The 23975-nt window shown below is 44.7% G+C and overlaps 1 protein-coding gene across 7 annotated transcripts in view; it reads left to right on the forward strand.

Annotated features, from left to right (window-relative positions):
* LOC308311889 (mitogen-activated protein kinase kinase kinase kinase 4-like) overlaps positions 1-23667 on the forward strand; it is a 63139-nt gene extending 39472 nt beyond the window's left edge. For 5 of the 7 annotated variants that reach the window (XM_080758667.1, XM_080758668.1, XM_080758670.1 and 2 more), the window contains 13 exons: positions 212-306; positions 1254-1432; positions 2522-2651; positions 5045-5569; positions 10011-10128; positions 11208-11378; positions 12109-12252; positions 12495-12629; positions 13018-13118; positions 13210-13359; positions 14149-14308; positions 14660-14799; positions 16190-23667. In XM_080758667.1, the coding sequence (XP_080614793.1) occupies positions 212-306; positions 1254-1432; positions 2522-2651; positions 5045-5569; positions 10011-10128; positions 11208-11378; positions 12109-12252; positions 12495-12629; positions 13018-13118; positions 13210-13359; positions 14149-14308; positions 14660-14799; positions 16190-16273 (2132 nt within the window). In that variant the 3' untranslated portion in view covers positions 16274-23667. The remainder of the gene's footprint in view (positions 1-211; positions 307-1253; positions 1433-2521; positions 2652-5044; positions 5570-10010; positions 10129-11207; positions 11379-12108; positions 12253-12494; positions 12630-13017; positions 13119-13209; positions 13360-14148; positions 14309-14659; positions 14800-16189) is intronic. The other 2 variants (XM_080758669.1, XM_080758673.1) reach the window with 1 other exon arrangement.
* Positions 23668-23975: the final 308 nt, after the last annotated feature.

The following is a 23975-nucleotide window of genomic DNA, read 5'->3' on the forward strand; positions in this document are numbered from 1 at the left end:
AAATTATTTTTAGAACCTTACAATTTAAGATTTAGGCATTTAAGACGCTCTTAATCCAGAGCGATTTACAGTAAGCAAGAACAGTCTAGCTGATGATTACAACATGCTTGACTCTTGTTTCATTCCCTGTTTTGACATTGAATCCCATCAAAGCTTCCTCCAAATCCCACCCTAACCCTAACGCCAACTCTTTCCTCTTCAATCATCAAAGCTTCCTCCAAATCCGAGGGATCGCCTCTCCAGCGACCCGACAACGCTGCCAAAAAACCTGATGACAAGAACCTCGCCAGACCTACCCGACCCGCTGTGAGTACTACAGCAATGAGCGCTGTCACCTACCATAATGGCTGTCCCCACGGCTGTCACCTACAGTACCATGCTAGCTTGTATAGTAAGCAGTGTAAACGCAACATCAAATGCATGGAGACGGTTTAGTGCCTCAGTATTCTATAGGATCATAGCTAAACCAGAAGAACCGAGCATCAGTCTAAACATTCTAATAATATATATATATATAAAAACTATACAAACTATAGGATGCCAGGTCAACAAATGAACTACATTTTAGCCTTTGCATAAGCTTGCATGGTTGACAAGGCTAGGGCAAGTGCTATGGGACTGTCACGAGGCCTTCAGAACGAGAATTTACGTTACTTACTTAATTTTAACACACAGTTTTTGCACCATGGATATCGTCCTTTGTGCCTTGTAATGTGATTACAAGGCATTCCCCCTTTTCCTAGTGAATGCGCAGCACGGTCATTTTAAGGGTTAATCCACTTCAGCAAGACACAGCACCTAAGTACAATCCCTTAAAAGTCTGCACGCGCGCACACTCACTTACACGTACACACAACTCACGTTAAAGGAGTAGTTCACCTCAAAAAATGGGGTGCGCACGCTTATCCAACACACCAAAGGTCCGACATGCGGAAATCACCCGTCGCTCGCGACAAATGCGTTGGTCCGACATGCGTTGCGCCGTGCTTGCGGTTAGGTTTAGGTTAGGGTTTGGGGTAGGTTGTCGGTCTAATGACAGTCGGACTGATAGTATGTCGGAACTAAAGCCTGTACCCCCAAAGAAGTACTTATTTTCAATCACTTACACACCCCATGAAGCCTTAAATACATAGAGATGTAATGTAATGTAAACACCAATAAGCATGAAACACAGTATGAGCTATAAAACGGTCTGTCTCTCAGGTGACTATGCCTTGATCTGGTGTCTCTCTGACCTTTGACCCTCGTGACAGGACCTGACGGCTCTGGCCAAGGAGCTCCGCGCGGTGGAGGACGTGCGCCCGCCGCACAAGGTGACCGACTACTCGTCGTCCAGCGAGGACTCGGGGACCACGGACGAGGACGACGACGAGGAGGTGGACCAGGAGGCGGGGGAGGAGTCGACCTCGGGGGCCGAGGACTGCAGGGCCGGGTAGGTGGAGGAGAAGGAGGCTCGCTTTGTGGCTCCATGTTTGTTTCTGCTGCGCTCACTGCGCTCCGTTGCTTTCCACATGAGTTTGCACTTGTGTACGCAGTTAATTTTGTATATAAAACATCTACTGATGCAACAAACTTGGGCACATCATCAGTGTTGTTTCTCTCTCTCTCACACACACACACACACACACACACACACACACACACACACACTCTCTCTCTCTCTCTCTCTCTCTCTCTCTCTCTCTCTCTCTCTCTCTCTCTCTCTCTCTCTCTCTCTCTCTCTCTCTCTCTCTCTCTCTCTCTCTCTCTCTCTCTCTCTCTCTCTCTCACTCACACACTCTCTCTCTCTCTCTCACTCACACACTCTCTCACACACATGCACACACACACACGCGCGCGTGTACAGAGTTGACACAAGTTGAAAGCTCTTCCAGTTCTTTAGAAACCTTATCTGTCCTGTGGACAATGGACAATGCAGTTTATGTTTTTCAATCTAAATGATAAAAAATGCCAACAATGTTTAGGCATAAGGGGTAAGTAAGGCTAGTTTACAAGCTCTCAACATGTTGGGCATGCCATTGTATGATGGAGCATGCGATAAGCATTAAAATCTCCGCGGATGTATTTTACTCGGAGAGTGTACAAATGTAACCAAATGAACCCATGACTATTAGGGGTGTTTTTATTTGACAACTGACTACGATGCATTTGTATCCGACTATGATGAATTGGCTACGACGGACTAGCAGCTCATGGCACAATATTGCTGTATCTGTATGTCTTTGTTCGTTCCTTTGGTTTTTTAATGTAACATTTCTGTGCGTTAACCCTTTTGGTGTTAGCATTATGTTATGCTTTAGCTATTTAAAAATAGCAGATCTACAAGCTCATAGCGCGCCATCGAGTGCCGAGTGGCGCACTACGAGCTTGTAGGTCTGCTATTTTTGAAAAATCGAAGAACCACTGACATAGAAACATAGCTTTTGTCATTTTTAGAATCTGATCTCGGGTCAGAATGGGTTAAGCTCTGCATGGCTTCCTGCATGGTGTATTAACGTACCGCCTGGTCTGGTACGGTCAGATATGGACTGGGTTTCCGCAGGAAGCTGAGCAACGGCGAGACAGAGTCGCTGAACACCATGCTGGCGGACGACTCCGAGAACGACCTGGCCACCACGCCCTGCAAGGACGGAACGCTGGTCATCCGACAGGTAGGGGCGCATCAATCAATCATTTACGATCGATCGATTGTTTTGATATGGCGATAAGATGAACCAAAGTGCGGGGTAGACCCACTGCACCCTCCTTTGTCCAGGGTTGACTGCTGGTCTCAAAAACATAAAGGAAAACTGGCAGAAAAAATATTGCTCGCTAGACTTTTAAGGTAAAGTCTTTAGACAAATAAGACTAGGAAAATTGTCCTTATTTTATTTTATCATGCTCATAAAGGAGTGACGGCATAGAGGACTGGTGTCATGGCACCGACTTCATAGATGAGTGACATCAAAGAGGGTCTGATGTCATAGCTGAGTGACATCACACTGAGTTCTCCCAATGCTCAAAAGCCGGTGTGTCGAGCTTCTGCACAATGGTGTGTTTATAATAGCGCTTTTATCCAAAGCGACACTAAAGGTCTCCACACACAAATTCTGATTTTTAAGCGGCATTTCTCCATCGGTTTTCCGAAAGACGCGGCCCGTGTGCAACCACCTTAAAGGTAGAGTCAGTGATTTCACTTAATTCAAATATCACTTATTTTTTTGTTTTGTTGTGATAATCCTCTCTACTATAGAGTGTGCTGACCATATAAGGAGTTCCTCCCTGTCCCCAGTTAACCCCTGGGGGTCAAAAAACCTTAGGTTTCGTTTTTGTTCTCTATCCTGATTGGATGAAAGCTTGTGTCCCAAGGCAAAAACGAAACCTAAGGGTTTTTGACTGAAATCACTGACACCCCCTTTAACTCTGGGAGAGCCTTGCGGTTCCCATCCGGCCGCTCTACCGGCCACTCTACCACTGAGACACTGCCGCCCCACTGCCGATGGAGTCATCATGATTCATGTCTGAACAATGGAGGACGGAGATGTCATCATCACTCTAGTCTAGTCTAGACGGTATTGAACACACATCTACATGTAACAACAATAACTGTTACGAAGGAACGGAGCGTCGCTCCGACATCAAAACCACATCACCTCTGACATCTCAACATTATAAATATGAGCAGCCTAGCGGGCTTACGGTAGAATTAAGCTTTGGAACTATAGTTGTGACTTCGACTATTGAACCCTTACAGCCCGCCTCAAGAGCTCCCATTTCTATCCCTTACCTCTCGGCTGTAATTCTCAGACCACATCAGGCTCTTGACTTAGAGCCTCGGTTACAATAACAGTTCATAATCATGTTCATACATGGGATGAATTTAATGCATTTTAAAAGGTGTAAAATGGCAACGTTAGTTATTGAGTAAATTAAAAGTAGATATCTATTGTAATCTATGTAAAGTCCCTTGGATAAAAGCGCTATATAAATGCACCATTTACCACTCATTTAAACCAAAGACAATCACTCACCCTTACCTGTAATTGATATCAGAGGGAGTCCACTGAGATGTCGAAACTTGAGGGCTGCCAAAATTGGAGGCGATTCTCCGCGTGCTGTATGACCGAAGGCACCGGGGATCACGTCCGTGTTTCATCTTTTGATCAGTGATTCGAGGCAGTCGGTGTGTGTCTGATCTTTTCTTTTCCGCTTGTTCCATCGTGAATGCTGTTGTTTAACTTCTCAACCCCCCCATCACTCCTCCTAATGTCACCTCTTATGTGTTTGTGTCAACATCACCGCCTGTCTCCCTGTTTTACGTTTAGTTTTCAAAGCCAAGTTCGTCCAATGGGACTGTTCATGGGGAGCGGTGTGTAAGTTGGGGTTCACACTGAACCGAACTTGAACATGAGAGTGTTGGAACTGATTTATATATACTTTTATACTTATTCACAGAAAATCACTGTAGCAATATTAGCCCATTTATATTAGGCCTGACGTTGAATAAAAAGAAACGTTCGCTCTGAAAGAATATATATACCTACCTATTCAAAGATTTGTCCCGCATTTTTACGATTTAAAAAAAATAGCAGACCTACAAGCTCATAGCTTGTTAGTAATGAAAGAAAGACACTGAAATAGCAAACGCCTATACACAAAAGCTGCAGTGCACAAATGTTGATATCGTCTCTGTCGGTTAGAAACCTGTCCAAAACTGTTACTTTTCAGGATTCAAATTCAAAAGCATCAAAAGTAGCAGATCTGCTACTTTTGATGCTTTTGTGTGACACTGTAGTATGATCAAGTAGGGCGTTAATTTACGCAAAAAACACAAAAAGACACATGGAGTAAAAGAGCAGTACAGCAATGCCACCAGTAGATGACTCCACACATACAGTTACGATACAGAGTACAGTACAGTACAGTACAGTACAGTACAGTACAGTACAGTACAGTACAGTACAGTACAGTACAGTATGGCACATACCTCCACATACAGCATAGCAGCAGCTCTCCGTGCTCTTATCCCTGAACTCCACGGCGCGTTGCCTGTTCTTGCTTCCAGAGCGCAGGGGGGGACTCAAAGCACCACCAGGAGGCCCCTCCCAGCCTCCACCAGGGTGCAGCAGGGGGGGACTCAAAGCGAAGGGCCAGTGTGCCGGGGGCCCTGGGGGGCCCCAGTCAGCAGCCCCACCACCACCAGGAGGCCCCTCCCAGCCTCCACCAGGGTGCAGCAGGGGGGGACTCAAAGCGAAGGGCCAGTGTGCCAGGGGCCCTGGGGGGCCCCAGTCAGCAGCCCCACCACCACCAGGAGGCCGCTCCCAGCAGCCTGGAGAAAAAGGGCTTTGCCGGCCGCATGCACCACCACCACCACCACCACCTCCTGCCAGACCTCTTACAGCAGAGCCAGCACCCCTCCTCTCCTCCTCATCCTCCCTCCTCCTCCACCTCCATCGTCACCCCCGCCTCCTCCTCCTCCTCCTCCTATCCCACGTCATCCAGCCATGCCAGCCCTGGCATGTCCCCCCACCACCCCCTGGACCCCGCCATGTCCGCCCACATCTCCCTGGACGAGCTCACTGACATGGAGGTACTGTATGTCCATCTTCCCCCTGTCTCCTGCACCCCCCCCACCCCCCCCCCCCTACTCACACCACTATGACCAGTAACCTAGGAATGGACAGTTGAGTTGACGTGTGCAGACGCTCCACACCGGGCCAGAGTAGAGGGTGTATAGGCCGATTTGGGAACGGTCCACAGTCCACCAATGAGACGCTGAGTGAGTAGACAGAAGGGGTGCCATGTTATAATGAGCATTAGTGAGGAGTGGGCCATAGATGATGTTAATGAGTACCCCTCTAAACACTTTCATGTTATAATGAGCATTAGTGAGGAGTGGACCATAGATGATGTTAATGAGTACCCCTCTAAACACTTTCATGTTATAATGAGCATTAGTGAGGAGTGGACCATAGATGATGTTAATGAGTACCCCTCTAAACACTTTCATGTTATAATGAGCATTAGTGAGGAGTGGGCCATAGATGATGTTAATGAGTACCCCTCTAAACACTTTCAACTAGGGATGTCCGTGGCTTCTCTTTGGCCGATATCCGATTGTCCGATATTGTCAAACTCTTATTCTACATTATTCTGCCCCCATTCATAAATGCAACAAGGCTTCTCTGTGCACAATTAGAGCTCAGGAATGCTCTGGCCCTGGGCACTTTGCAATGCGTTAAACTGCAGCTGCAGTTATGTTACTGTAGTATTTTAACGTGACTTGGAAAGCCAACTAGAAAGACGCAATCCTTTCGGAGTTGAGAGTGTGGTTACGAACCACACTATTATAGAATTGGTTCTATAGGAACCCACACTATAGGCAAAAGTGTGAGAAGAGTTTCACTAAGTTGGGTATGGCACTGCACACATAAGAGGGCAAAGTGCACAAAAGCCTTGGGAAGAGTTCCGAAATCGCTGGCCAATCGGAGGGGAGAATGGAGAGTTAGTGCACGATTTAAACGTTTTTAAACGATTTGCAGTGAGTGCAATAACAATAGTCATGCTTGCCTATGGGCGACCACACTAACCACGCCTAACTATCAGCCTATAATGTCCATTCCTCCATTACTGGTCCAAGCCTGCATTTCCTCCCTCCCTCACACTCCTGGCTCTCGTCTGCCCCCTTCTGGCCTGGCTGACCACTCACTGGTTGGAGTCTTCTGTGCTGCTGCAACAATAACAAGCTGTCCTCGCTCACTGCACTGTGCTGCTAACACTCTAGTGCCCTCTGGTGGTGGGAGACGGTCATGGCATGGATGGAAATAACCAGATCTTTATAATGGGTTGGGAAGGAACCGGATCGTTCTTTATGCCAGTGGTTCTCAAACGTTTTGACTCCAAGGACCCCCAGTTTCCCCGGCCATTTGCACACCGTCAAGAGTTACAAACCTTTAAGGGTCCATTAGGTAACCATTCTCACACACTGTGAAATAAAAAAATCAATCAATCAATCAATCAATCAATCAATCCATTTGCACACTGTCAAGAGTTAAGACATATAAGGGTCCATAGATCGCCAAAGTCCTGACGTCACTCATCCCCTGGTTCAAGGAAGTAATTTCTCTATGGAGAATAACATGGGGTCATCTTAAAATCATCTCATATAAGCATTGTGGTCCAAAAATAAACAGTGTCTCAGCTAAATTGTCGGGGAGGTGGCTCTGTGTCGTTTGCGACCGTCAGTCACTCATATTTGATAGGCCTACCGTCTGTTTCTAGCAAAAATGTAACTAATTCAGCAGCAGTAACATTTAACGTTTTCTCTCAGTCAGTTGATTCTTCATATCCATACGAGTGAAACGGCCGGGATGACATGTTAATTATTCAAACACAGTTCTTAATATGAGGTGATCTAAAATGCTCCTATGGGGACTACAATGCAAATAATACTTTGGTCCCCCATTAGGTTCCTAACTAGCAATACTTTTGGCTGGGGATCACCTGGAACCCCCTCAAGGGGGCCCCTGAACCAAACTTTGAGAACCACTATGAGATTGGTGGACGTTTGTTTGGGTAACACTTGCATGCTTGTTGTGATAGTTTTGCAGTGCTGGCCTGTCTTTCATTTGGCCAGAGTGAATTAAATACACGCATTTCCCTTTTGATATGTTTGATACTTAGGTTAATAAAATGCCCCTCTCTCCCTCTATTTATTCATTAGCTTTTCAAATGGAACCCTGTTTGGGGGCAATGGGTTACCACAGTTACACGTGGTGGGGGTTGCTGTTTTGTGCGCTTGTCTTTGAAACGGTACACACATTTCACACATTTCACAATACGATACACAATGTTGGTCTCACAATAGCGATACCATACATTTACAATATAGTTTTTTTTCCTTGTCCAAATTAGCATCGTCGTCCAGCATATTTAGTTTACAAGGGCTTTATTTATAAAAGAAACAAAACAAAGTGCTAAAACATTGTGCGAGCTTAACCCATTCTGACCTGAGATCAGATTCATACGAGGTTTCCACTGGACACACATTGGTCTGATTAACCCATTCTGACCTGAGATCAGATTCTAAAAAATGATTCTTCGTTCTTCGATCTTTCAAAAATAGCAGACCTACAAGCTCGTAGCGCGCCACTCGGTGGCGCGCTATGAGCTTGTAGATCTGCTATTTTTCAATAGCTAAAGCATAACATGATGCCAACACCAAAACGGGTTCCCGGTCAGAATGGGTTAAGGGACTTTGAACGACACACACATCGCCGCTGCACTTATGTTAATTTCTCACAAAAGCTCTTGAATATAATAGACATGATTAAAGGATTACTGTAATAATGGTAATCTCACATTTTGCTTTCAGTAAGAACTTTCACCAAAATATATATATATAGATATATATATAAATATGGCGATACAGTGACATATACATATCGTCACGTTTTAATATCGTGACATATTATGTCCGGGTAGCTCAGTCGGTAGAGCTCTCGCTTTTAGACCACAAGTTCATGGGTTCTAGGGCTGCAGCGATTAATCGTAATCGAATCGATTTCGATTAGTTGTCAAATAATTTAGTAATCGATGAATCGAATCGGCAACTAATTGCTATTTTTTTGCAATTTATCATAGGTGAGCCATCTCTCTTCCCTTACAATCTGATGATAGTTCCACAGTAGCGACTGCAAAGCAAAATATGACACATACGATTATAGTATCAAGAACAAAACATGGCTTGAATATTTAAAATGACCTATTTGAGTTCAGAAGAGTACTGTTCCTTTTAGACTGACACATGTGTAGCTATTCTTTAATCAAATGTACAGTATGCAGTCAGAATAAGTCTAAAGACACCATGAGTTGCTTTAATTAATTTGAATTTAGTTTGTCTTTTATTTGAATAGCAGCCTAATCAGCAGCTAATCAAATGCATTTTTGAATGAATTATATTTTTTGTTAGAAGTTAGAACACGTCTAAAATAACCTAAAATATATTTCTAAGGTGATAGCTAAATAAGTGTAATAATCCGATTAATCAATTCATTGTTTAAATAATCGGCAGATTAATCGATTATGAAAATAGTCGTTAGTTGCAGCCCTAATGGGTTCGATCCCGGGCACCGCCAACTCAGCGAATGAGTAGCACGGCTTGGGTGCAGCAAGTCATGCGGTAAGTAAGTACTGGGAGCTGATGGTAGGTGTGGCGCTCCACCGCAGTCATCCATCTCCCAGTAGTCTACCGCATTGCAACGTTGACAGACTCCTGCGTGTTGCGGGCTGATACCGACAATAAGCCACTCCCGACCTACTTATATCGTGGGACCAATTGACGATATCATATCGTGACACCCCTAGTACTGCACTTTCTGCCTCCCATTTCAACCACAGTGTCATAGAGGAAGACATTTCACCCTGGTGACCAACCCCCCCCATGTTGTGAAAGAGCATTGTGGGATACAGGATAATTATGACCAAGAGTGTTCCACATCACTGTGTGGGCTTTCCTTATCTCACTCACCAGTCTCCGTTTTCCACGTCATTTTCTGTAAACGCCTCTTGCATCATTTCCTGCTAACACCTCTTCCTTTTAGTCCCCACATGCCTCCCCGTTTTCATCTTGCTCTTTAGCCACCTGGAGAACGGTCATTAACATGTGCTTGTATTGCATTTTCATTGCTTGTCTAATTGCGTATGTTTTGTGTAGCTCCTGTCTTAAGGTCCATTATCGTGCGTGTAGTGAGTGCAGATTGGAAAGAGTCTGATCAAATGTGCCTGAATTGATATCAAACTGGGAGTCCTGGCAATAAATTAGGAAAGGTTTGAGAACTACTGATTTTACTGAACCGACATGAACCAGAGTATCTGCCCTGAAGGCTCACGCTGCATTCCATCAACACAGGCTGTTGTTTGGAAGGTTAAAGACCACTGTCTTGCATGTGTGTATTTGTGGGTTTTGTTTTTTCACTGTGTGTGCGTGTGTGTGTGTGTGTTTGTGTGTATGTGCATGTGCGTGCACGCAGACCCAGTCAGCCAACAACACACTGACCAAACACAAGTCCTCCTCTTCCTTCACTCCATTCATCGACCCACGACTGCTGCAGATATCGCCCTCTAGTGGAAGTTCCCTCAACAACATGGGTAGGTCTTTCTGTCTGTCTGGCTGGCTGTCTGTCTGGCTGTCTGGCTGGCTGTCTAGCTGTCTGGCTGGCTGGCTGGCTGGCTGAACATGATGTGTGAGCCTAACCTTACAGTACAATTAACGCTCCACACTCCCCATTATAGTAAGACCTGCAGACTCACTCCCAATCTTCTGGCGTAATCTGAAGACTCACCTCTTCAGACTGCACCTTATAAGCCCATATAGCGCTTGACCTACCCTCTCGACAAACCTGCAGGCTTATGCAAAGGCTAAAATGTTACTTAGATAGCATGTTAGATGCCAGGTTCATTTGTAGACCTGGCTGTGTAATATTTCAATGTACACATTATTGATATTTTTTTGTATTATACAGTTTAGACAAGCGGTCCCCAAACATTTTGGGCCGTGCACCCCCTGTTACCTCCTGACCTAGCTGACGCACCCCCCAACGCAAAGTCTTGTTGTATTTGGTCTAAAATGATACATTTTTAAAATGATTATGGCAAATAATCACAGAATGTCACTGCACTGAGAGACATGCAGCTGCTCTATACATCTCCTCCTCCTTTTACTAGATTTTGCCGTTTGTGCTAAATAACACCATAAAACCGCCATTGCCCTTTTCATGTCACACACCCCCTAGAGGGTGTTCGCACACCACAGTTTGGGAACAGCTTCACTTTTTAGACTGATTCTGGTTCTTGGTTTAGCTATGATCCTAGATGACTATTACCTTACCTTGTGTTGTTCTCACCAGCTCAGTGGCCTTGTGGTTAGAGTGTCCGCCCTGAGACTGGGAGGTCGTGGTTCGATCCCCGGCCGGGTCATACCAAAGACTCTAAAAATGGGACCCAGTGCCTCCCTGCTTGACACTCAGCATCAAGGGTTGGATTGGGGGGTCAGTCCCTGCGACATACTAGCGTCATGTCCAGGGGGTGTACTTGTACATCAAGCTGCCTCACGCTACAGAAGATAGGCTCCTGCCCCCTATGGGCCTCATGGCTCGGCAAGACTACTGTGTTGTTCTCGCTTACTGTAAATGTAAAGAGCGTTAAATTGACCTCCTCCCTTCTTCCAGCTGCCTTCGGGGCGGACGGGCGCTTGGCGGACGCGCTGCGAGCCGACCCGTCCCGTAAGGGCTCCGTGGTCAACGTGAACCCGGTGAACACGCGGCCGCAGAGCGACACGCCCGAGATCCGCAAGTACAAGAAGAGGTTCAACTCCGAGATCCTGTGCGCCGCGCTCTGGGGTGAGATCATCGGGCGCATGACATGTTAGACCCATTCTGACCTGAGATCAGACTCTAACAAAAATCTTCTCAATCCTGACAGTTTTCTGAAAAAGCTACTGTATGTTTCTATGTCAGTCATTTTTCAAAAGTAGCAGAACTACAAGCTCGTAGTGATCTACAAGCTCGTATGAGCTTGTAGATCTGCTATTTTTCAATGGCTAAAGTATAATACTATAAAGTATAATATAATGCTAACACCAAAAGGGGTTCCCGCCCAAAATGGGTTAAACTACCGGTATGTAAAAACTATTCTGAAAGCAATCATTACTCTTTTTTTAAATATATTTTTGGGGCTTTTTGCCTTTCTTGATAGATGCACAGTAAGTAGATGGGGAGAGAGATAGGGGGGGAAGACACACAGCAAAATCCGTCGGGAACGGGACTCACACCCGCAACACAATGGATTACCAGCCAAAGTGCCTGGACCGCTAAACTGGCCCAGGGCCCATATAAAAGCACCTTTGAAATAAAATTGTATTCATGTCATTAATTTCTGGATTGCAACTTTAACTGTGGTGTTTGTGTGCGCGCGCGCGTGTGTGTGTGTGTGTGTGTGTGTGTGTGTGTGTGTGTGTGTGTGTGTGTGTGTGTGTGTGTGTGTGTGTGTGTGTGTGTGTGTGTGTGTGTGTGTGTGTGTGTGTGTGTGTGTGTGTGTGTGTGTGTGTGTGTATGTGTGTGTACACTCCAGGTGTGAACCTGCTCGTAGGAACAGAGAGTGGCCTGATGCTGTTGGATCGCAGCGGTCAGGGGAAGGTCTACCCTCTGATCAGCAGACGTCGCATTCAGCAGATGGACGTCCTGGAGGGCCTCAACGTCCTGGTCACCATATCTGGTATATATATACAACCACACCGGCATTCATGTTTTTTAGATGTATGGTCACCATATCCACACAACCAGTCTTCAATGTTCTTCTAGATTGAATAGTCTATACCCGTTCGGGGGATATGATGACATACCCGATTCCTACCCCTCTCTCTCTCTCTCTCGGCTTCCCCCTCTCTTTTCTCACCATCACATCCTCTCACCCTCTGTGTACTACCTGTCTCACCTTCTCTCTCACCGACCACGCAGGTAAGAAGAACAAGCTCAGGGTGTACTACCTGTCGTGGCTGAGGAACAAGATCCTCCACAACGACCCCGAGGTGGAGAAGAAGCAGGGCTGGGTCACCGTGGGCGACCTGGAGGGCTGCGTCCACTACAAAGTCGGTACGTTCCCCCCCCACCCGTCCGGTTTACTGTGTCCATATGTCGTCGTCGTTGTTGTCCCCACCCTGACAAGCACTTGGAATTATAGGAGTTGAGGTGGTTAGTTTGACTCAGTTCCACAGATGCATGTTGTAAAAATAGCCGAACTACAAACTCGTGAGCTTGTAGATTGGCTATTTTCACAACACTCTAAACCTCTGGTTTCTAAGTTCCAGGTTTATCTTTTGCGCCACACTGACATGTCTGATGTAACGGCGAACGTCTTACTTAACCCACCTTTCAGAAATTAGATGGACAGTGAACAAGTTTCTTATGTAATATTGTGTGTGTGTGTGTGTGTGTGTGTGTGTGTGTGCGTGTGCGTGCGTGCGTGTGTGCGTGGTTCTAGTCAAGTACGAGCGGATCAAGTTCTTGGTGCTGGCCTTGAAGAACTCTGTGGAGGTGTACGCCTGGGCGCCCAAACCCTACCACAAGTTCATGGCCTTCAAGGTACCACTGCGGTCACTTGACGATTAATTGTCACAAAAAACATTATTAAGTGACGGAACGATTTGAATTGTGTTTCTGTGCCATTTTCCAGTCTTTTGGTGACCTCGTGCACAAACCTCTGCTGGTTGACCTGACGGTTGAGGAGGGTCAGAGGTTAAAGGTCATCTATGGCTCGTGCCTGGGCTTCCACGCCGTGGACGTGGACTCTGGAGCCGTGTACGACATCTACCTGCCCACACACGTAAGTGCACGCACACACACACGCTCTCACGGACGCACGCACACACACACACACACACACACACACACACACTGTCTGTTGGACACTAGTTTCACGAGCCAGGCCGTTTTCCTCCCTCAATGTTCAAACGCTTCGGTCATAATAGTCTGGAGCAGGGGTGGGCAACTTTGACGATAGAGAGGGCCATTATATTTCCATACCCACTCCAGAGGGCCACATTGCATGCATGTCGTAGCAGAAATACAGCCGATCTACAAGTAGATCGGCTATTTTTGCTATATTTGCATTGAAATCCTGAATATTTTTTTTGCTATTTTTGAATTGGAATCCTGAAAAGTAACATTTGTATTTATTTTCAAATGCATTTAGTTATAGTTATCTTAACTTTATTAACTAAATACAAATACATTGGGCATGAAAAAGACAATGACAAACATTTTAATACTAGTAATTAGCTGAAATCAATAATAATAATTGATTTAATAATAATAATATTAGAATACCGGTAGCCATTTGGCTATTCTGAGTGGCCAAAGAGCATTGATCATGCCTCCAGGTCTTTAGTTTACTCAAGTTAGGGAATAAGACCTGGTACTTAAGACACGCAAAATACAGCCCTATATAGCATTCAGGAGGTGTAGTTCCAGTCTCTATCGCCAGGCAACAGTCAGACTAGTTGGACTCTTGTGTGTATTACAAATTTGAGTTTTCTTCAGTCTTTAGCCTAATTTCATACTATATAAATCACATCTACTCTCCCTCTCTCTCTCCCCCTCCCTCTCCTCTCAGATCCAGACCAACATCCAGTCCCACGCCATCATCATCCTGCCCAACACGGACGGCATTGAGCTGCTGGTGTGCTACGAGGACGAGGGAGTGTACGTCAACACCTACGGACGCATCACCAAGGATGTGGTGCTGCAGTGGGGGGAGATGCCCACCTCAGTGGGTGGGTTGGATGCACACACACACACACACACACACACGCACACACACACACACACACACACACACACACACACACACACACACACACACACACACACAGTCCAACCAGATCATGTCTATATAACATAATGTAATTATGTATAAGGGATCATACAGTATGTACAGTAATAGTATATAGCCTACATTAGATCTAACAGATCATATGTACTGTATATGTGTATAACCTACATTAGATCTAACAGATCATATTTCTATGTGATGTATGTATAGCCTACATTAGGTCTAACCAGATCATATGTATACGTGTATAACCTACATTAGATCTAACAGACCATATGTGATGTATGTATAGCCTACATTAGGTCTAACCAGATCATGGGCTGGGGAGAGAAGGCTATAGAGATCCGTTCTGTGGAGACCGGCCATCTTGACGGAGTCTTCATGCACAAGAGAGCCCAGAGACTCAAGTTCCTCTGTGAACGAAACGACAAGGTGAGACCACATTAAGACCGGACAAATGTCTGACAAATGTCTTCTAAACCCTAAAGGTTTTCTGAACAGAACTCACGTTGCTATATCAATTCAATTCAAGGGAGCTTTCTTGGCATGGGAAAACATACATTTGTTTACATTGCCAAAGCAACTGTCAAAATATAATAACAGTTGAAAATGGTGAAAGTATATACAGTTGGAGGGGGTACAGCATTGTGTAAACAGTATACAGTTGGAGGGGGTACAGCATTGTGTAAACAGAGTATACAGTTGGAGGGGGTACAGCATTGTGTAAACAGAGTATACAGTTGGAGGTGGTACAGCATTGTGTAAACAGTATACAGTTGGAGGGGGTACAGCATTGTGTAAACAGAGTATACAGTTGGAGGGGGTACAGCATTGTGTAAACAGAGTATACAGTTGGAGGTGGTACAGCATTGTGTAAACAGAGCTGTGTCACATTGCGTCGTTACAGGGTCTAAAGCTTTCTGAAACAAATGGCAGCAGTCTTTTGCAGTAAATTTGGGACAGATGACAGCATGTATTCTCAAAACGATTTAAAAACTATACAAAAAAAAGCCTCAGATTTAAAATGTGTTTAAAGGTAGCAGCTCTGTTTATAATGTGCAGTAGGTCTAGAGGTCTACTCAGTATATAGTAAGTAGCCTTGCCGAGCCATGAGGCCCATAGGGCAGGAGCCTATCTCCTGTTTCTGTAGCGTGAGGCAGCTTGATGTACAAGTACACCCCCTGGACATGACGCTAGTATGTCCAGTACTCAGTATATTCAATGGTTAAAACTTAATATGGTTATTCAGTGGTGGTCAGACGTTTTCATGTCCAGTGTGGCTGTAACGTACCATCACCTGTACCATTTTTCAGTTAACACTTTCGGGCCTTAGATTAATCTATCCATCCTATCTAGGCTGCCAGGATTGATCTTTTACCTTTGGAGCATACGCCAAAGTATTTGCAGCTTTGATCGAGGAGAACCCGGCGAAAAGCGTATTACGCAGCACCGACACATGGATTAAATGGCGGGGAACGCGGTTTACGCAGTAGGATTATTAAGGAAACCCCTTTTGAGCTTTTTAGTACCTTTCAAGATGGGAACCCCTTTTGGGGTATTTACCTTTCAAGACGGGAACCCATTTTTGGGTTGTTGTTGCTATGTACAGTATTTAGCAACAAGGTTTTTCAGAAAGCTTTTTAGAAGAGATTTAGAAGGCATTTTTAGGCCTCAGGTCTAAATGGGGTAAACTCTTAGGAGCAATGCCGTTGAGCAGACGTTCATTTATTTGAACCGTTACTCTGCGGTTTAGAAGCGGCGATGAACTGGACGCCTGCAGCCCGTCCTTCACGTGACCGTGGTGTTTGTCTCCTCTCTTCAGGTGTTCTTTGCCTCGGTTCGCTCCGGAGGCGCCAGCCAGGTATACTTCATGACACTGGGACGCACCTCCCTGATGAGCTGGTAGCGGCCACGCGCGCACGAACGCCCTCGTCCAATCAGGACGCGCCGCACACCGCCACGATGACCACGCACGCGCCGAGGAGCGACCAATGACGATCGAGATGACTGCCCCGACACGACACGATAGCGACAACGACGATGAAGTACATAACGACATGCAAAACTAAAACTGGAGAGACCGAGCCCACCCGAAGGAGCCCACGTCTCCCTTCTCGCACTGAGGAGCTCGCTTCTCGCGAGAGAACGATGTTGCTGGGTTTTTTTTGTGTGTGTTTTTTTATTTTATTGATCGGACTGGAATCATGAATCGGGAGGGGAGGGTTTGTCGGTTGGGGGGATTGGCGCGGGTGTGTTTCCCGCTTGGCCCCGGGGCGTTGTCGCGCTACACCGCGACGGGCAGAAGTCTAGTAGTAATTGTCGTGATCTTCACCTCGACGTTCCCATCTCCGAGCCGAACCTGCCCCCACTGCCCCTTGTCCAACTTTGAACCCCCTCCTCGTCCACGGCGGAACACGGGTTAGGGTGCCCGACGGTGATTTAAAAAGAAAACCCTAAATGTGTCATAGAAAAACTTGCTAGTGTGTGTCCGTGAGAGAGCTGAGGACTGACCAGGAGGAGCTGATGATGATGAGAGTGATATGTAACCAGATGGAAACCAAGCGATATGTAAACGGATGGAAACCAAGAGATATGTAACCTGATGGAAACCAACGATACAGTATGTAACCGGATGGAAACCAAGCGGAAGTGGATGGGTTTGGGGAAGAGGAGGGGGAGGATATGAGCCAGACCTTCAACGGATCCTAGCTGTTTGTTAACTTTTTTTTTATTGTTTTTTTTAGTACAGGTCATGTTCAGGTATAAACCAACACATCTGGTCTCGCCTCCAGGGTAGATTCGCACGTCAAGCATTTCCCTTGACGCGGGCGACGCCAACATCGTGTTTCCACATTGTGAACCCTTTGCTTGACATGCAGATCTGACACTTTGGTTTCTCTTTCACTTTTCTGCCTTCTTCTCCGTGAACTGGAGGCCGATAGATTTTTTTTTCTGAAAACTCCTTGAAATATCCATCAAATACAGGGTATTGGATATCAACTTGTATGTTACGTTTGTACATAGTCAACTATAGTAACCTTGTGGGCCACTAATAACATAGACTTCCACACAATTTGCCAGACACTTTCTTTTTTTCCTCTCGTACCACATTGCCTTGCCCAGGTGGTGTTGGTGAGGCGTAGCCCCATTCATGACTGACTGTCAGACATTTGTACGCCTAGCAAAATCTTTAATACACTGTACAATTTTTGTATGCGACTTGGTACACCTTAAAAAAAGAACAACGCAACGAAGGCGTTCAGTTTTTTGAACATTGGTCATGAATGGGGCTAGGATAAACTGTGAATTAGACACGCAGAGTTGCCGGGTTGGCTGCGTAGGTAGCACGATGAGCAGGAGACTGAATGGACAGACACATCTGGTGGGGAGGGCGTCCCTGGACCTCAATAAGTGGTGCTGGTGTCTTTAACTAGACAGAGTCTTGTACATTACTCTCCATAGAGCAGGGTTTCTCAAAGGGGATGCCTCAGAATACTTTGATAATGTTTTAAATATATGGATATCACTTCAGTTTAACCACTTAGACCCTCTATGCATAGTAAAACGGACGAGTTGCATTGTACTTGAGTTCTTTTTTCAATCTACACCAAACTTTCATCACCAAAAATAAATAGCCGATCTACAATGCTTTGTGAGCTTGTAGATCGGCTATTTTAGGTGAACGTTCCCCAAGAATAGGGATGCTGGGGTTCAAGTGGTTAAACTTCAAGTATGAAGTTATTTTCAGTCTGTTCTAATGGAAACGGACATTCTCTCAACTTTTCCTCCGTGACATACTATATCTGGGGGGAAAGAAGATGCTAAATGTGCAACATTGTTTTCTCACTTGTCAAACATTGGCCAAATTGGTAAATATTTTCTAAGAAACTTTTATTTTCACAATATTCATTTTAGTCAGGTAAAATTTGCTTAAGTTGTGGCAAATCTGGGGAAAAGAATATTACCACTAGCTTTCTTCACAGATGTGTTCATAAAGGTGTCTACAATCACAGATTTTTTCCCCCAAGCCAACTCCCTTGGGAAACTTTGTGGGAGCCAATCAAAGTTGGGGTACCCAGAGGGCCTAGGCTAACAGCAGGACATTTTAAAATTGGCTAATAGCTTGTGAGGTGTGTAAATAGGTTTTTTTTTGGGGTGCTAAATCCATTCCAGTTCCTATCTGGCTTGTCATCTGGCTTGTTGTTCTTGCAAAATTTGCCATGGCAGTTACCACAAGCAGCAATGCACTTCACTCCTTGCTTTTTACAGCAGCACCTGAATATGTACAATACAATCCCCCCCACAGTTGCAACTGACTGACTTCAGAAGATAGTCTGGTGTGATGGGGTCTAGTATTGACGGTACAGACTCATAGCCTTTGTCACCAAGCTTCCATCCATTCTCCAGTCTGCACTGGAGTGTGAATGGAAGCAGCCAATCTCTGGTCTGGATATAAGCCCGTAGAGAATGCTGTGCTGTGGCTCCTGTTGTCGGGGGCAGTTTTTCTGGTCTGATACTCCCAGTAGCGGCCTGCTTGCTGAAGATGTCAAATCTCCAGTCCCCAAAACATTCGTGTGATTTCCCATGGAACATGAACTTGAATAGTTCACAGCTGGCTGTGATGATGTCCTCCTGTGTTGGCTTGGGTGTCCAAAACTCCACTTCAGTCTTGCAGAATTACTACCGCTACTGGGAGTATCAAACTAGAAGAACTGCCCCCAACAACAGGAGCCGTAGCACAGTAGCCTGGTTAATAAACCAGACCGAATCAACTGTTGGTAAAAAAAAAAAATCCTGCCGGTTTGAACCCGCCCCCCTGGAAATGAAATCCAACTGAGCCTCCCCAGAATAATATCCCGCGATCCGTGCGATATTAGTCTGGTTTATTAACCAGGCTAGCAGCACAGCCCTCTTTCCGAGCTTATATCCAGACCAGAGATTGGCTGCTGCTGCAAAGTCCACCACTGGATGTACAGTACATCCAGTGTACCACCACCAAGCTTCCATCCATAATCTCATGTACTGGAGTTTGGATGGAAGCTTGGTGTCAAAGTATATGAGTCTGTACCGTCAATGAACAGACCCCATCACACCAGACTATCTTCTGAAGTTAGTCAGTTGCAACTATGAGGGGGAGTGTACACACTGCATTTTAGTGCATTTTTGCTTGTGGTAATTAACTTCCATGGCAAATTTTGCAAGAACAACAAGCTAGATGACGAGCAGTAAGGGAGTTGGAAGAGTAGTTGTATGCTTATTCATATTTGTATTTATTGTTTACAAAAGCATACTTAAATTTTAGAACTGAAATTCATTTCCCCCTTGTTTTACCGTTAAGTCTTTCTGATTCTGAAAAGAATAAATCAGTTAAATCCATTAAAGATTGTCCATCTACTTCTGTTTCAACAGTTTCAATTAAGTGCTTTTTGTATTTTAATATGCCCCCCACACCAACACACAAACGGAAAAGAAAACAAGAAAACACCATAGTCATCCATTGAGATATGCATAAAATCCATTGAGATATGCATAAAATGGATTAGTATATGTCTTGGACATATACACAAGCAGGCATGGCCAATTTTATGGCCTGAAGTCATTTCTACTGAAAATGAATGGTTGGAACGGATTCAGCACCCCAAAAAACCCCTATTTACACACCTCACAAGCTGATATTAGCCAATTTTAAAATGTCCTGCTGTTAGCCTAGGCCCTCTGGGTACCCCAACTTTGATTGCATCCCACAAAGTTTCCCAGTTGAGTTGGCTTGGAACACATTTTTCTGTGATAGTAGACACCTTTATGAACACATCTGTGAAGAAAGCTAGTGGTAAGCATTTTTCCCCCCAGATTTGTCACAACTTACCGGTAAGCTAATTTTACCTAACTATTTGTGGAACGAGAGTCAAGTAAAAAGAATAATGCCTCAACTCCTGCTCGTCAGGGTGGGGGGTCCCCCGTTCAAATACGATTCTTTTTGGGGGGTCCCCAGTTCAAATATGATTCTTTTTGGGGGGTCCCCAGTTCAAATATGATTCTTTTTGGGGGTCCCCAGTTCAAATATGATTATTTTTGGGGGGTCCCCAGTTAAAATATGATTATTTTTGGCGGGCCGCGGCCGGAACGGTTTGAGAACCCCTGTTCTAAACAACATAGTGTGTTGTTAAAAGAGGTAAATGTTAAGATTAGTCACATACTGTTGCCACTTACCAAATCAACGAGCTTGCAGATCTGGTATTTTTGGGCATGTGACATTTTCCTACCGTCAGAGTATAAATGTCCTGCTCTGGTTATAGCGTTTTAAAGGAGTAGTTCACCCAAATCTATCAATTTGATCACCGGCGGAGTTTCCTACTGAGTCTCCTACTGACCGATGACCCGGTCATCAAATTATTGGCTCAGTAATGCGACAAAAAACTGAATTTCATGGCGGGTGTGTAATTGATAGAAAATAAGTCGTTTTCTTTATTTTGAACTACTCGTTTAAGGCCAGGGTTCAAGTCAAACATCTGACATCTGTCTGTGTTCAACAAGGCTCTTGTTTCATGTTTCAACTAAACGGTTGCCTTAGAGATGTGTTCAAGACGACCAGAACCCAACCCAACCCTAACCCTTAGAGATGGGTTCAAGACCACCAGAACCCACATGTATTTACAGTACAGAACCCACTGTAGGGTTAGAGATGGGTTCAAGACCACCAGAACCCACATGCATTTACATTAACCCTAACCCTTAATTAAATGTATTTACATTAACCCTAACCCTTAATTAAAGGTGGGTTCAAGACCACCAGAACCCAGGTGCATTTTACAGAACCCACTGTAGGGTTTGGCAAGTCACACGCGAAGACGCATGGCTCTGTTGTGCTGTACGACCATATTAGTTTGAACCATGTGATTGAATATTGGACCTCTTCATTTTTATTTTACTTTTTGCCATTTTGGGCTTCAGACAGGCAGATAAATTGTACATTTTGCAGTGGTATGTTTTTGTTTTAAGGAGATGAATATACCACTAAAACTGGACAGTTACCTACTTCCCACAACTGTATTTGTTTTCCTTTCTCTGTATTTTAACTTTTTTCCCCCCTCGCCCACTTCTCTGAAACACGAATGAAGGGACTGCACTTGTTTTGTCAATATTAGTTTTTTCTTTTCTCTGTGGATATTATCCTTGGCGCACGCCTCTCAATATTACACAGCCTCCACTATACTGTCTCTGATGGCTCGGTTGGACCACAATGACCTGCCACCGGAACCTGAAACCTTTCAGAAACTTCTGCGACGACTTTGCGTTTAGGTTATCACAAGAACAATGGCAGATTTGAAAGTATACATTCTGAATTGTGTGGGTTAGTTCCACCACCTTTTCTCGGTCCAAATGTATCTTAACATTTACTGCCAGAAATGATTCTCGTTGCATTTAGCTTCTGCCACGGCCTTGCAGACGAAAGTTTTATTTCGAAGACCCCAAAATACACGACTACTGTTCAGTAGTCGTGTATACAAATAAGGGACTAAATGGTATATTTAAAAGTCAAATTGCGATAATCGCAGACAGAGACGGCAGGGGCAGAAGAAATACGGTCCCCTCATCATGCCCAAATATGTAACCCAGAAGGGGAGTGCCCTCCAAGGGGGGCTCTGTCCCTCCCAAAAGGGATGCGAGAAAGTAAGGACAGTGCCACCGCGGAATTCGATCCGAACCGTGAAGACCCAACTCAGCACGTCTAGCATGATCGAAAAAAAGTCGTCCTTGGCAGTAAATGAGTTCATCAGAGCTGCAGCGTATGGAAACAAATTCAGATCCAAATGCATTTCTCAGAACACTCAACAGTTTGCTTTGTTGAAAAGAGCAATCAGGGTGACCATTTAGAAGTTGAAAGCCTATACCAGTGGTTCTCAACCAGTGGTCCGAGGACCACGAGTGATCCTTGAGGGGGTTTCGGGTGGTCCCAAGCTAAATGATGGAGAGTTGGTAACCAAATGGATCCTTATAGATCTCTAACTCTTAAGACCTCTCGAAACTTTAATTTCATGCTCTCGAGAGTTAAATTACTGTTAAACATCTGCATTACTTATTTTACAAGAAGTCTACACAATTAGAGAATGTAGATGAATAATTTTAATCAATGTTTGCCTATTCTTATCTAAAATGACACAGATGCTTTCACTGTCTAATGGGTTAAAGTGCAGCCATTCCATTTCATGATGGGACCAGACCACGTCTTCCAGAGAGCCAGGGAACAACCACGTTTTATGTGATCTTGACAGGGAGCGTGTGCTAAAGGCAGATAATACCAGTGTTATCAGACCCCTCAAACCAGGTGAATATTTTTTTGTTTTTAACAGGTTGACTTTTTATTTTATTTCTTTTATTTTTTACATTTTTATTCTTGTGTTACAGGAATTGGGATCATTATATAATATCCCTTTCCGAAGAGTACGCAACTGCAGCGGTTTATTTGTTTTTTCGTTGGATAATGCACACACCTTATGATGAAAATGTTTACAGAAGCAGTTGTTTTGTTAAGCATCGATATTAATATTTATGGTTTCTTTTAGGGGGGCGGGGGAGGGAGATGTTTTCACTTTTTGTGTTTGTAATTTGTATTATTCTTTTTTTGTATTATCGTTTTCCAGGTTTCATGTGTACAGGAATAACCAATCAAGCTTTTTTCTTTTTTCCCACGTTTTCAAAATATACGACTCCCACAGAGTGTGGCGAGTTCATGAATTCTAACGATAATAACGCCCAGGGTCAGTGTGTGGGAACTCAACGTAGGGGTCCAGGGGGACACCCTGTCAGCATGGGTCCTTGAAGGGGCTTCCAAATGGACCCTTACAGGTCTGTAACTCTGGTTCGGTTCTTTTTTCCTGCCTAATATTGAACCAGTTCAGAGTGTTTCCACTGAAAATGAATTGGTTCAGAACCCTAAAAGTTGGTTCGGAATTGGAACCAAAAAATGGCCGCCGGTTCCGTGAAAGCGCCACGGTTCCAAGAATCTAGAACGGAACCAGTTCTAGAACCAAAGTTATTTTGGTGGAAAATTAAGGGGCCTGAGTTACGGGAGAACCCTGCATGGCCTCGGCCCTCGGTAGCGCACGGTTTTGCAGCGATGTTGAATAAAGTTGTTTTTTACCAGCAGGCCACGTATGTTATTTCCTCAAAGTGTCTCTGCCACGTCTCTTCTTAATTTATGTCCTCTGTGTGTACTGTACTATGGGAATTGTAGTTTCCTCAAGGTCTTTTTTGTTTTGTTTTTTCTCCTCCCATTGAATAAAACCCTTAAGTAATGAACTGTGTGGCTTAATTCTACCACTTTTGAGAGTATAATATGCGTCACTAGGGTTGTTGTGAACGGATTAGATCGGACTCAACGTGTTGGGTTTGAAACTACTTCCGGGCTGCTTCCTTAAGGCTCTGTTCCATTTAGTGACCGAGTCGTTCTCAAACTTTTTAATTTCAAGGACCCCCATAACTCTGAGAGAGGGTCCACACTTTGAGACCCACTGGTGTAGCAGTGTTTCCAGTGAGCCAGTATGCACAATAGCAGCACCCTTACTATTTGACCAGAATGGAACAGAGCCTCAGCCTCATTAGTATCA

Source organism: Protomyctophum bolini, assembly GCF_963924005.1.
Source record: "Protomyctophum bolini genome assembly, chromosome: 24".
Taxonomy (NCBI): domain Eukaryota; kingdom Metazoa; phylum Chordata; class Actinopteri; order Myctophiformes; family Myctophidae; genus Protomyctophum; species Protomyctophum bolini.